General features: G+C 33.7%; 3 protein-coding genes across 3 annotated transcripts; 1 reads left to right on the top strand and 2 right to left on the bottom strand.

Moving 5' to 3' along the window:
* Positions 1-582: 582 nt before the first annotated feature.
* LOC131605570 (uncharacterized) lies at positions 583-1,237 on the bottom strand. Its single transcript, XM_058877914.1, has 2 exons — positions 1,056-1,237; positions 583-951 (listed from the first exon to the last, which is right to left on the bottom strand). The coding sequence occupies exons 1-2, from the start codon at positions 1,185-1,187 to the stop codon at positions 583-585; spliced, it is 501 nt and encodes a 166-aa protein (XP_058733897.1). The 5' UTR covers positions 1,188-1,237.
* A 48-nt stretch (positions 1,238-1,285) lies between these two features.
* On the top strand, positions 1,286-2,000 carry LOC131605572 (uncharacterized). Its single transcript, XM_058877915.1, has 2 exons — positions 1,286-1,396; positions 1,512-2,000. The coding sequence occupies exons 1-2, from the start codon at positions 1,286-1,288 to the stop codon at positions 1,998-2,000; spliced, it is 600 nt and encodes a 199-aa protein (XP_058733898.1).
* Positions 2,001-10,539: 8,539 nt separating this feature from the next.
* LOC131605573 (uncharacterized) lies at positions 10,540-11,808 on the bottom strand. The gene has a single exon (XM_058877916.1). The coding sequence runs from the start codon at positions 11,806-11,808 to the stop codon at positions 10,540-10,542; it is 1,269 nt and encodes a 422-aa protein (XP_058733899.1).
* Between the last annotated feature and the right edge of the window lie 582 nt (positions 11,809-12,390).

A 12,390-nucleotide genomic window follows, 5' to 3' on the forward strand; every position in this document is an offset into this window, starting at 1 on the left:
AATAGTAAACAGTCCAGCCAATACTAGAGACTTTTTTTTCGGAAATTTCTTTACGGACCTCCCAACTTTCTTTGACACCCACGGAAAAAAATACCAAAATGTCCCTATATTTCGGAAATGCATCTCCGAAATCATTTTTTTTTTGAAAAAAAATTAATTTCGAAAGTGCACTTTCGAAAACACAAAAAAAAAGTGTTTTCGGAGATACATTTCCGAAATCACTTTTTTTTTGGAGGGTGTCTTCGGAGATGCATATCCGAAAAAATTTAATATTTATTAAAAAATTAAAATCAATGTGAATCAATACAATTAATTGTATTAATTAAAATATATTATTAAATATATAGAGGGTATATCATATGAGAATGTCATATTTATATGAGAATGTGAGAATGAATCTGAACCATTGGATTTTAAAATAAATGGTGGAGATTATCGGTGAATCTTTTTTCTCTCTCTCCTACATCATTTATTTCAAAATGTAGGAGAGAGAGAAAAAAGATTCACTCATAATCTCCATCATTTATTTTAAAATCCAATGGTTCAGATTCATTCTCACATTCTCATATAAATATGGCATTCTCATATGATATGCCCTCTAAATATATATCCTTCTACAATCTTATATTGACGATGTATTCGCATCCCATGTCTTGAAGGGTCAAACCAATCACAGTAAAATAAAACCAACTTTTTTGTTGTCTGACTTGGCCATTCAAATTCTAGAATCTCTGTAATAACGCCATAATAGTCATTTGAGGTTTCGTCTTGTCCTATTCCACTAACACACACCTCGCTGTTATATGTTGTTTTTCCTTCACCCCAATAAGTTGTGTGGAATTTGTATCCATTTGAAAAATAAATAGGCCAAGATTTCGCTAGTCTCAAAGGCCCCCTTGCCAAATCATACAAGTCAGAATTTTCTCTCCTAAGTTTGTGATTCATCGTTACCTAGTCAAATAAATCAATTCATACATCTTAGCTTAGAAGAAAATTCTACATCTTTGTTTTAACCCAAAGATCCTAGAATTGAACACTTTAAAAAATATGCTTACGTATTCTTGAAACCACCGCGGAAAGTCAGCTTCTAGTTGTTTATCAACAATATCGTCATTGAGATCCCCGTACATGCTTTTCAAACTTTGGACATACATACTACATAAGATATTGTTAAGAGTTAGTGCCATTATTAGTTGAATAAATATAGATATATTTATTGCTCAATACTTACTCAATAATGGGCTTAACCTTTTTGTGTTGTGTGTTGAGGTTAATTTATTCTCATATGATATACCCTTCAAGACATGGGATGCGAATACATCGTCAATGGTTCTATTTTCGCATACATCGGAAAAAGGATCAAAGTTGGGTTGGAGTTCATGCTGAATCTGCATATGTAAGTATTTCGGGAAGTGTTAATTTGATTGAATTTCAAATCTGCACACAAGTCTTTTGGAAAATATCACTTTTATTGAATTTAATTCCGTACTATTTTTTCAATTTTCTTTTAGGATAAATTTGAACAGAAAAAGTTGGAGATTTCTTCTCAGAATCCAACTATTCCAGGAGAGGACGAAGCTGATAGTCAACCAACTAATGAAATGCCACCTGATTTGGATATATGGGTAGAGTCGGTTGGAAAGAAGAAAGGGAATATGGTATTTGGTCTTGGAACCGCATCTAAGACTTTGGTTTCTGTATCAAAGAAACCCTCAAGTCTTTCAAGTGACTCTCAAGAGGTTGATGTTTTGAGAAGTCAAGTCCATGCCTTAAATGCATCGTTGCAAAGACAAGAACAAGAGAAGATGGTGATGAGGCAACAATTGCATCGACAAGAAGAAAAGATGGCCGAAGCGAATAATAAAATTTCATTTTTAATGAATCATTTAGGATTTGTTGGGTCTTCTTCTCATCCACCACAACCCACTAATGAAAGTGATCACGCAAATGAAGATGTCGTTGATGAAACAGATGAAGAAGACCTTAGTAATGAATTTTGATTTGTACTTTTTTTTCTTTCATTTTGACTTAGTTTTTGGATTGTATTATCTTTTTAACTTGTCAAACAAATGATTAGTAAGAACTTGATTTTTTGAATTATTTTTAGTAATGACTATGTAAGTACTTCTTACCAATTATGTTCTATGAATTCAAGTTTAGTTTAAATTGAAAATTATAGTTTTATTTTATATTATAGTTAAATATATATAATGGTTCAAAAGTTAATTAAAATAAAAAAATTATTTAATTTTAGAAAGAAATTTTCTGCGGATTTACCTGCGGATTGACATTTCCTGCAAATTTACCTGCGGAATTAGCTGCGGATTTACCTGCGAACTGTTTCCTGCGGATTTAGCTGCGGAATTACCTGCGGAATTACCTGCAAAAAATATTACCCACGAAGGTTTTAGCTGGGGACATAAATCCGCAGGAAAATCCGCAAGAAACACGTTTCCTGCGGAAATTTAACAAAAATCTGCAGGAAATTCCGCAGGAAATACGTGTATTTCTAGTAGTGTATATCTACTAATCACTCTATTATAATAATTATAAAAATATTTTTTCATTTGAAGTGATTAGTGGCACGAAAATTTGAATGCTACTACAATGCATGATGCACTATATTATGGGTTATAGTGTTTTTTAATTCGAGTACGTTCAATTTTTTCTTTCACTTTGCCTATTCATAGTCAAAACTTTATTGTTTATATGATGATGTCATGTACATAAATATATATATTTTTTAATAGACATTTTTTTCGTCTTTTTCTTTTTTATAGTCTTCTTAATCTTATGCATTGTTAATAAATAGATTTGTGTGTCTATCCATGGGGTAAGGATGTGAAACTTGGTGTCGATATATATATGATAATTAAATAGTTTACGTCATTGATATTTATAAGAATTGGTCCATTTTTCATAGAAGTACTACGGGTAGAATAGATGAGTTTTTAATAATATGGTTCATTGAATTGATGCCTTGAGAGAGGAAATTAAAAAATCTGAATCTAAAAGTGGATCAAAGTGTCATTCAGTAGTTAGATTTAATTGAGAGGTAGATGTCTTTAGCATATCCCTAGTCTTTCTTAAGAGTCAAAGAATTTCAGTTGTTTTGAGTGTGTATTTCAGTTGTTTTAAGCGTCTAAAGTTATATGGCTAAAGGAAGGGATGCCAACACAAGATTTTTTTTTCTCATGCTTGTGTCAAGAGTAGAAACATGAGAAATTCTATTTTAGTTCTTTAGATTAGGGATATTTGGTTAGAGGAAGTCACAGAGATTAGACAAAACGTAATAAGGTTTTTCGCTCATGATTTTCAGAAATTCATTTTTGATTGATCTCAGTTGGATGAGGTGGACTTTATATCTATTCTCTAGGATAGTTAGGTTTCTCGTTTTTATCCATAGAGATTGATTTATAGATCTTAGTGTGATGAAACAAGAGTGATGGTCCTGACAACTTTTTTTTAAAGAGATTTTGGCCTTATCTTATGGAGTTCTCATGTTTGAGTAGTTTCATTGCATGATGTATTGGTATATTTCCTGTAAGGGGAAACGTGAGAGGAGAAAGGCGTAACGTATCATGCACACAACGTCCTGATCGTTTGTTTATTAGTTCGAGCTTCCATCATTTAGATATGTAGTCCATTTCTATGATCATTCGCCTTCTAGGATAAATTTGAAAATTATGTGTCTCAGTCCACAACAATACGAAGAGGGAGACAAAGAGAATATATCACATTATCCTGAATATTATGGGACTAATTGTCCCATTTCAACGCTCCTGAGAGCGGTTGCTATTTTTGGGGAGTTTGAGTTTCAGGCCCGAAGACTTATATAAATACCTCAACCTTGAGGTTGAGAAGGACCAATCAGATTCCGTGCAGATACCATGTATATAGAGCTTCTAACCTCCCAAAGTGAGCTAGATCTAAATACTACAACAAACACTAAAGCCTCTGGAAGCCCTTAATCGCTAGGGGTTGTCATGTATTGAATTTTAGCAAGTACAATTGACACCCAACATGGAGCCCTGGTAAAACTGACTTGGGCCACCATACAACACTTAACCAAATTGTTGTCCTCATGTGCAACATCTTCGCCCATCATGGTGAGCAAGAAGATAATAACTCTGGTCATTGATGAGTCCTACAGCGAGGAAAGTAACATGGCAGAGATTCACACTTCCATGGATGACCTACATCGCCAAAATTAAACTTTAGAAGGTAACGTTCTGCATATCCAACAACACCATTAGGAGGTTGACCCTATAGAGGAGATGTAGATGTTTGACCTCCAACCACTCTCCGATGAGATATGTGAGGCGCCAGTTTTAGAGAATTCGAAGCTGCCTTTGTTGGCAAAGTTTAGTGGGAGCAATGGTCCATATGAAAATGTTTCCTCCATCTACACGCATATGGAAATAATTGGAGCTCCTGAGTCCTTGAAATGTATGCTCTTATCTAGTACCTTTAGAGATGCGACCCTAAGGTGGTATATGGGCCAAACTCGATTCTCCATTACCAACTCTCAAGATTTGGTGGAGAAACTAGTCCACCGATTAGCAGTAAGCAGACACAAAAAGATGGCTGAGACGAGCATTTTTAATATTCGTCATGCCCCCTTTGGGTCTCGAATGACGTACCTCGTCTGCTTCAATAAGGCGATAATAACGATCGCCCAACCAAACAAAGAAATGATTGTGGGAGAATTTTAAATTTTCCTCAGAGTGGGATATTTTAATGAATCTCTCGCTCAGAGGCATGTCTCTTCCTTGGCTAAGGGAGTGACATGCGCAAAATGTTATATAAAGGCCGAGGAAATCAATGTTGAAATCAAGGCCAAATATGTTAAAGAGTGCAACTCTAATACTGACAGCTCACAACAGTCGCAAAGTAATCACTACACCTCGCCCATGAGAGACAAAACCACATTCAAGCAAAGCAAAATATCCACAAAGAGCTTCACGCCCCTAAATACTCGATGTGAGGAGATATGACGTGAAGTCATCCACATGCACGACATCCCAGAACCGCCAGTTCCAAAGTCAGATGTCATGAGGTCTTAGCCTTGCAGATGGTGCAAGTTCCACAAAGTCAAAAGGCACCATACCGAGGACTTCTATCAATTCAAGAAGGAGATATAGAGTCTAATCAAGAGGGCCACCTAAAGAGGTATATCAAGAGCAACTCTGCTCAAAGGCTAGAGGATCTAACTCTCAAGGGAAATATGCTTATGGGAGTCTCGGGTCTAAGAAAGGAAAATAACCAAGCAAGGAGAGTGGTGAAAAAGCTTTAAACCAAACCCTTAATACCATTGTAAGAGGACTCGTCGGGGCGGATAGACTAGTCAAAGGACATCCCTAAATAACTCATACAAAGACAATAATAATAAAAACATGCACTTAAATAGAAAGGAAGCCCTTGAAGACAACATACAAAATTACATAAAGATCCCATATGACCTAATTGAAAAATACGCCAAGGGAATTATTACATAATTAAGCCACAGAGGATCTAAAAGGATGCAATAAAACACCTTTGGCACATTGATCCTATTCAGGAACCAGCCTTTTCTCAGAAGTGTCCTCTTGTTGATTCTCCTATGAATTAACTTCCTACACTGCCTTATTGCCCTTAGGCTCAACTAGGGTGTCCTTAACAAGGGAAACTACTGGCTTGTCAGAGGAAGGACCCTCCTTTTCATCCACCAGTTGGTAGTTGCAAACAACTTTGAATAGGTTCATACGGCTCAAATCCAGTCAAGGATGAAGAAATGACACCTTCTCCTTTGAAAGTAAACCTTGAAAGTAAACCTAAGGCCGTTGTTTAGGGACCCATGCAACTTTTGCTCCGAGATAGAAAACTCCTAAGCCTTGGTTTCTGTTTTCTATACTTTGGTCATCAAGGCCTTCTTCTCCTTCTGGAACGCCTCTATTATTGTCTGATCTTTGGCAAGATCCCTTTGGTAGCCTATAAGATTTGTATGAGTGAGATGGAATTTATAATCTCCCTTCAAAGTTATTGGAGTGTCATAATGGAAAAATATGATGGTGGAAATTAAAAATAATGCATGTATTAGCCCTAAAGTATGCAATCATGACATGCCTAAAACAACACTAACATAAATTTTTTTGCATGGTGTAGATATTAACATAGAATTTTTGCCGGTGTAGACATTAACATACAATTTTTACATTTTTAGGAATAAAAGATGCATTACTCGTGGTCTGGCCTTCCCCGCCCTAACCTCAATTTTTATGGATTGGGCCAAGGATTTAGCCCTGCACCTTTAACTATGCCCACCCTCCCTGTTCTTTTGTGGGCTTTTGTAGGATGAGCTTAAACGGGGCAAACTTTCCTATTTAATTACCACCCTAGCCTTTACCAAACGTAACTAAAATTGGTGAATTAGTGTAGAAGCTATGTTTAAATGGTGTAAAATGTGAGGTTGAAATATATTATGAGTGTTTCTTGTGCTAGCAAGAACATAACCAAAAGGCCACCATTAAGTCTCTAAACTTTTATTATTATGGGAAAATTGGCCTGTTAAAGCTTTGGGTGAGAGTTGAAATATTGATATTGTCAACCTCTAAGACTTCTTATGCATTACTTAGATCTTACACCTCTTATGCAGTTTATGTTTCTTCTCCAACAAAAAGTATTAAAGATTAATTAGAACCATACATGTTTCTTAGGGACAAAATTTTCGTCACAATTATAACAAAGTCCTTGGACATATCTCTCTTGTAATTGAGCTTGTGAGATACATTGTATGAGTTGTTTAGGTGGTTGGGATGTGAGTATGGGATTAAGGGTAGAAATAGGGTATTTTGTGAGACAAGGTTTTTGCAGTTGAAGGAGTTGGAGTAAGGGGATTCGAATCACATATCCTATGACTCGAATAAAATGAAACAGAGACTTTTAGGAAATGTTTGAAGCTATCAAGACTCAAATCATAACTTGTACTTGATTTGAATCATAGCACCCTTGATTCGAATCATAACTTGCACATGATTTGAATCACACAAGACTTCATTTTTATGGTTTGTCGCTATCTCATTTGATTTAAATCACATGTTTCATGACTCGAATCAGACATTTTATGACTCAAATCACACATATCGGTTTCTCATATATTTTAGATCTTGATTCTAATCACTTTTTCGTTTGACTCAAATCATACTATTTGCTTATGACTTGAAACAAACATCATTTTTCTCTCATTTTTGTGCTTGATCTCCAGCATATATAAATAGCATTCTTCATCAAAACCTTCATAATGTTAGAAAACATACACTTCCAATATTGATTTGAAAACTTACAAACCACGTGTTCTCTCATATGTTCAAGAGAATTTTGAATCTTTCTTGAACACTTGCAAACGGTTTCTTTCATCTTCTACCTTATTATTTCTTTATTGTTGTATGGATCTGAATCTCATATTTTGAGATTTGTGATTGTTGAGGAGAATCATTTTTGAATTTAAGGTTTCTTTGATGATTTTACTAAGTTTCAGAGGTTCGCAAGATGTGTGATGTTGTGAATGGTTTTGACAATTTTAATAGAAAAGAAAAAGGTTCTTCTCTTTAGGTTCATCTTGGTAGTGTTGTGTGGAGGCCTACAGACAAGGTGGGAGCTCCTCTCAATCTTTGGACAGACATTTGAGAAGGTTTTTGGGGCAGGAAAATTTAAGATGATTTTGCGTGAAGATTTCACAAAAGTTCAGTTTGTAGACTGTTTAGGGGTGTATGTAAATGGGTCACAAAATGATGGTGGTGGTTGGGATGTTGTGTTTCTCATTTAAGCAGAAAAGTTAGGTTGGGTGTGTATATTTGAAAATACTAGTGTAGAAAGTGTAGCATTTTGGGTAGGGATTGGACAAGCATGAGTAAAAATAAGTGTATGGGATGAAACAATAGGTGTAATAGTAGGACCAAAACTAAGGTAAACTGAGTGTTGGTAGGTATACCTGAACAAGACGTCGTTCAATGAACAATGATGGTTTATTGTGGTTCATTTTGAGCCATTATATTTGTGAGTAGTATCATTAGTGATTCATGTTTGGCATCCAAAACTTGTTGATTTTCCATCATAGTATGGATGTTTTCCAATTGTTGTTCCAGATTTGAACTTGCTTCATGAAATCTCTCATCCATTAAGTGATGGGTATTACTGATTACATCTTCAATTTGTTCATGGGAAGCTTATATAGCATCATCTAAGTCCTTTGAGGAACGATTTGGAGGTTTTGAAGGCATTTATTCAAGGAACGAAAGCATCAATAATAGATTATAACTAAGAGTAAAGTTAGATCTAGGTTGCAAAGGATGAATGCATAAAAATAAACTTCCGAATATTTATCATAGAACTATTGATTTTTGAGGTCACTAGTGTTTGGAATGATATCTTAACTGCTAGATATGTGGATAAGAAACATTTTCCTTAAAGCTACGTTTTACAAGATTTATTCTATCTCTAATAAAAAAAATAATGTGGGTGAGATTAGTTGTCGGGGAGACAAGGCTATGATTTGAAATTTTCAATTGGAGAATACATCTTTGGGCTATGAGAAGGAATTGTTGGTTGATGGCCTCCTTCATGTTATTTAGGAAACTATCCTTCTTTGGAGAGAGATTATTGGTATTCGTATCATGGAGAGGGTAAGTTTGTCATGATTTGACACTCGGTAGTGTGAACCGTCTTAAAGTCTCAGGATAACTTCGTTTTTACAGGTGCGCCGATAGACAAACAAAACATAGAATATTATAGCATCTTTTTTTCCTAGGAATGATATCTTAGTAGGTTGTCTGCTTATTCATGTATTTTTTTTCTAGCTTATTTGTAAACCCTATTCTCTTTTTGAGTCAATAGCAATTCGAGGGTGTGACATGTTTTCTTAGGCTTGTAGTCTTAATTCGCTCTTGGAGAACATTATTCTAATGATGGTGGTTCTTCTTCTTTGGCTTTAGTCTAATTTCATTAGTGATTTGGATGTTTTTGGAGTTTTTTCCATCTATAAATTTTTTTATTGTCATTTTTTTTCTTTTAATTGATTCTCTATTGTCGTACTTTTGTGTACTCCTTAAGACACTTTATTAATTCCTTATATATATATATATATATATATATATATATATATATATATATATATATATATATATATATATATATATATATATATATATATATATATATATATATATTTGAACTCATGCTCTTGTATTAATAGAAAAAAGAAAAACATGTGCGTGAAAGAGAGACATCACGACTCTCTACTTGCTTGTTTCATTAGTTTCGTTAGCAAATTTACTTGAAATGATTGAATTCCCATATTCTTGAAAAAACAAAATCAAAACTCGTCGTCCATATTTGAATTTGAATTAATGTTCAACTATAATGCAAACCACCAATTCATGCTTCACAAAATGACCAACGTAGAAATAAATCAGCCTGTTTGATAGATGCATCTATGGTTTAGTTTATGTTAGACTCCTACCACTTTTGTTTTTTTAATTATTAAATAGACAAGTCCAAGAGCCTTTGTTAGGAAAAGTCTATTCATCTCAAAATATTAGATTACAGGTCAATTGAAAAGACTTTTAAATAAACTGTACAACTAAAAAAATCTTGATTTTTATTATCGTGCATGTGTGTGGGAGTGTAGTATGGTTTGTGAAAGTGAAGTTTGGTGGTGCCTACTATTAAGACGTTGGCTGAGCTTTCTTTTGTGATTCTCTTCTACGATTTAACATCACGTAGGGCATAGCTCGTGTAGAAATTGGAAGCTTCGCATTGCTTTTCTGAATGCATTTTCAAGTTCAGAAGCCTAATAGACAGATTCGCATTGTTAAAAGTGTCTTGTTAACTTGTCATTTAAGAGTTTAAAAATGAAAATTTATCTTTGCAAAAAATAAAAATGAAAATTTATCTTTTAAGGAAAAATTATATTTAAAAAAAACAAAGTTTAAAGAGAATAAATTACATAACAATTAATTTAGTAATAGAGACTCAAATACAATCAAATACCAAAAGAAGAGAAGTTTAAATAAAAATTTGCTCATAAAATATTAAATTATAACCTAATCACACCTCAATATCATTTGCACAAGTATTCAATTCAAAATAAATATGACAAATTCATATTTTCAAATTCAAATTAAATAATTGTTAAATTTGTTATATCAATTGTATTTCAAATAACAAAAGAAGAAAAATTTAAATAGAAATTTGCTCATAAAATATTAAATTATAACCTAAATCACACCTCAATATCATTTGCACAAGTATTCAATTCAAAATAAATATGACAAATTTATATTTTCAAATTCAAATTAAATAACTGTTAAATTTGTTATATCAATTGTTTTCAATTATACTATATTCAGTGGGCTGAGCCAGACTATAAAATTTGGGGTGGCCACAAAATTAAATTATAATTTATAGATCAAATATTCATAGCACAATGTATATAAAATATTTAAGTTGTAGTAAAGATAAAGTTGAACGTGAAATTTTTAAAGTGTGTTACTTAAAAATACCTTATAACAATGCTCTACGGTCTTTGAGTAACTTGAAATCATCAATAATAGTCTCAGAATCGATGTTTGCAGCAAGTTCTCTTTCAATGTGAATCGTCACACTATCTCCTAAAAAATCAGCTTCCATTTTACTTCTCAATCTTGTCTTGATAACTTTCATTGCCGAAAAAGATCTTTCAATAGTGGCCGTAGATACAGGAAGAGTCGTGACAAGGCGGAACAATCTATCAATCAAATAGTAAATTTCACTCTTTCTAGTTGCAACCAAAGAGGAACACAAGTCTTGAATAGTTGATAAATTCTTTAATCTCGATGCTTGACGAGCGTCAATAATAAAATGCCGAAGTTGAAATTGCAAACTAATTCTCTCTTGCTCATTAAAGTCCATAGGATAATATTTTTCAACTAGAGGGCAAATAGTATCAAAGTTAAAAGTCTTATTGTTAACCTTGGGAGATAAAGCACAACTTAGAGTTAACAAATCAATGACTTGCTCACTAAATCTGTTATTCAACTCTTGTAATTGTTTGTTAATGATAGTAAAAAATATTTCAACTCTAAAATAATGCTCAATGGTTACCTGATTCTCTTCAAGACGAGAACGCACAAATCTTGTTGTTGGATGAACATCATCAAGATCAGGAATCTCAATATCATGCTTTTCACAAAAAGACTTCACACAAGTAAATAATTTATCCCAACTATCTTCTCTCAATTCTTGAATAAGAGTTTTTGTTGTACAAACCAAATGCATAACATTAACTACATCCTGGGATTGTTGTTGTAAGGCTTGATAGATCATATTTGTGACACTCATGATCTCTTTCATCAGATGCAATATGAATATGAAATCAAATGACTTCAAGCGATTGTAAGCACTATCAACATCTCCACGTGAAGCATAATTTAATCCCTCCTTTGCAAATTTTTTAGAAACAATACAAGTTGCTTCATACATATTTATCAAGCTAGAAATAGAAGAGAAGTGTGATCCCCAACGAGTATCCCCAATACGTGTCAAAGTACCAATTTGATTTTCACCTCTACCAGTTACAATCTGACCAATCTCTAACAAATGTTCAATTTCCTCTAATTGAGAAGCTTGTAACTCATCATGGCACTTTGTAGAAGAACAAACAACATTCACAATAAGGAATTGAAGAATTGGTTCAACTTCTCTTGCTGCAGTAACCAAGGCAAGTTGCAATCGATGAGAAAAACAATGAACATAATATGCATAAGAATAATCCTTCATGAATAATGTGCCCATATTGAGTCAATTGAATTCTTGAGACGTAGTCGATTCTTCTTAATGTCAATGGAACTTTGACAAGCTTTCATAGCATTGTTGTATGGTGAACAACGATCCATCCCAAGTGTATTTTTCTTATGATTTTGTGCCCATCTTGATTCACCAAGTCTTGACAAGCTTTCATAGCATTGTTGTATGGTGAAAAAAGATCCATCCCTATGTGTTTAAGAAAGGCACAATTCTTTCCATTTCTAAATTTCTTCCAACTTCTAAAACCTGTATAAATGAAGACATATAAACCCGGACGACCACTTGGTCTTTTGCTAAAAAGATAGCATGGTAAACAATAAGACGCATCTTCTGAATGTGAATATTCTAATCATAATGGAAAAATGCTAAACCAATCGTATTGAAATCTTCTTTTATGGTCTTCTTTACCAGACAATGGATATTGCTCTGATTGAATTTGATATGGACCCCATTTCAAATAAGCTCTTCGTATTTCATCCATTTGTTTTAGTGGATATTCCCACATTGAAGGACGTTTTCCAAGATCACGTTCTAAAGAATTCTCAATGTCATCCGGATCCGGGTAAACTC

The sequence above is a fragment of the Vicia villosa genome, linkage group LG5, assembly GCF_029867415.1.
Source record: "Vicia villosa cultivar HV-30 ecotype Madison, WI linkage group LG5, Vvil1.0, whole genome shotgun sequence".
Taxonomy (NCBI): domain Eukaryota; kingdom Viridiplantae; phylum Streptophyta; class Magnoliopsida; order Fabales; family Fabaceae; genus Vicia; species Vicia villosa.

Bases quoted from the DNA above. Each gene is read 5' to 3' on its own strand.
- LOC131605573 (XM_058877916.1), bottom strand. From the start codon at position 11,808: ATGGGCACATTATTCATGAAGGATTATTCTTATGCATATTATGTTCAT.
- LOC131605572 (XM_058877915.1), top strand. From the start codon at position 1,286: ATGATATACCCTTCAAGACATGGGATGCGAATACATCGTCAATGGTTC. The intron at 1,397-1,511 runs GTAAGTATTTCG...ATTTTCTTTTAG, and splicing joins TTCATGCTGAATCTGCATAT to GATAAATTTGAACAGAAAAA.
- LOC131605570 (XM_058877914.1), bottom strand. From the start codon at position 1,187: ATGGCACTAACTCTTAACAATATCTTATGTAGTATGTATGTCCAAAGT. The intron at 952-1,055 runs GTAAGCATATTT...TTATTTGACTAG, and splicing joins CGCGGTGGTTTCAAGAATAC to GTAACGATGAATCACAAACT.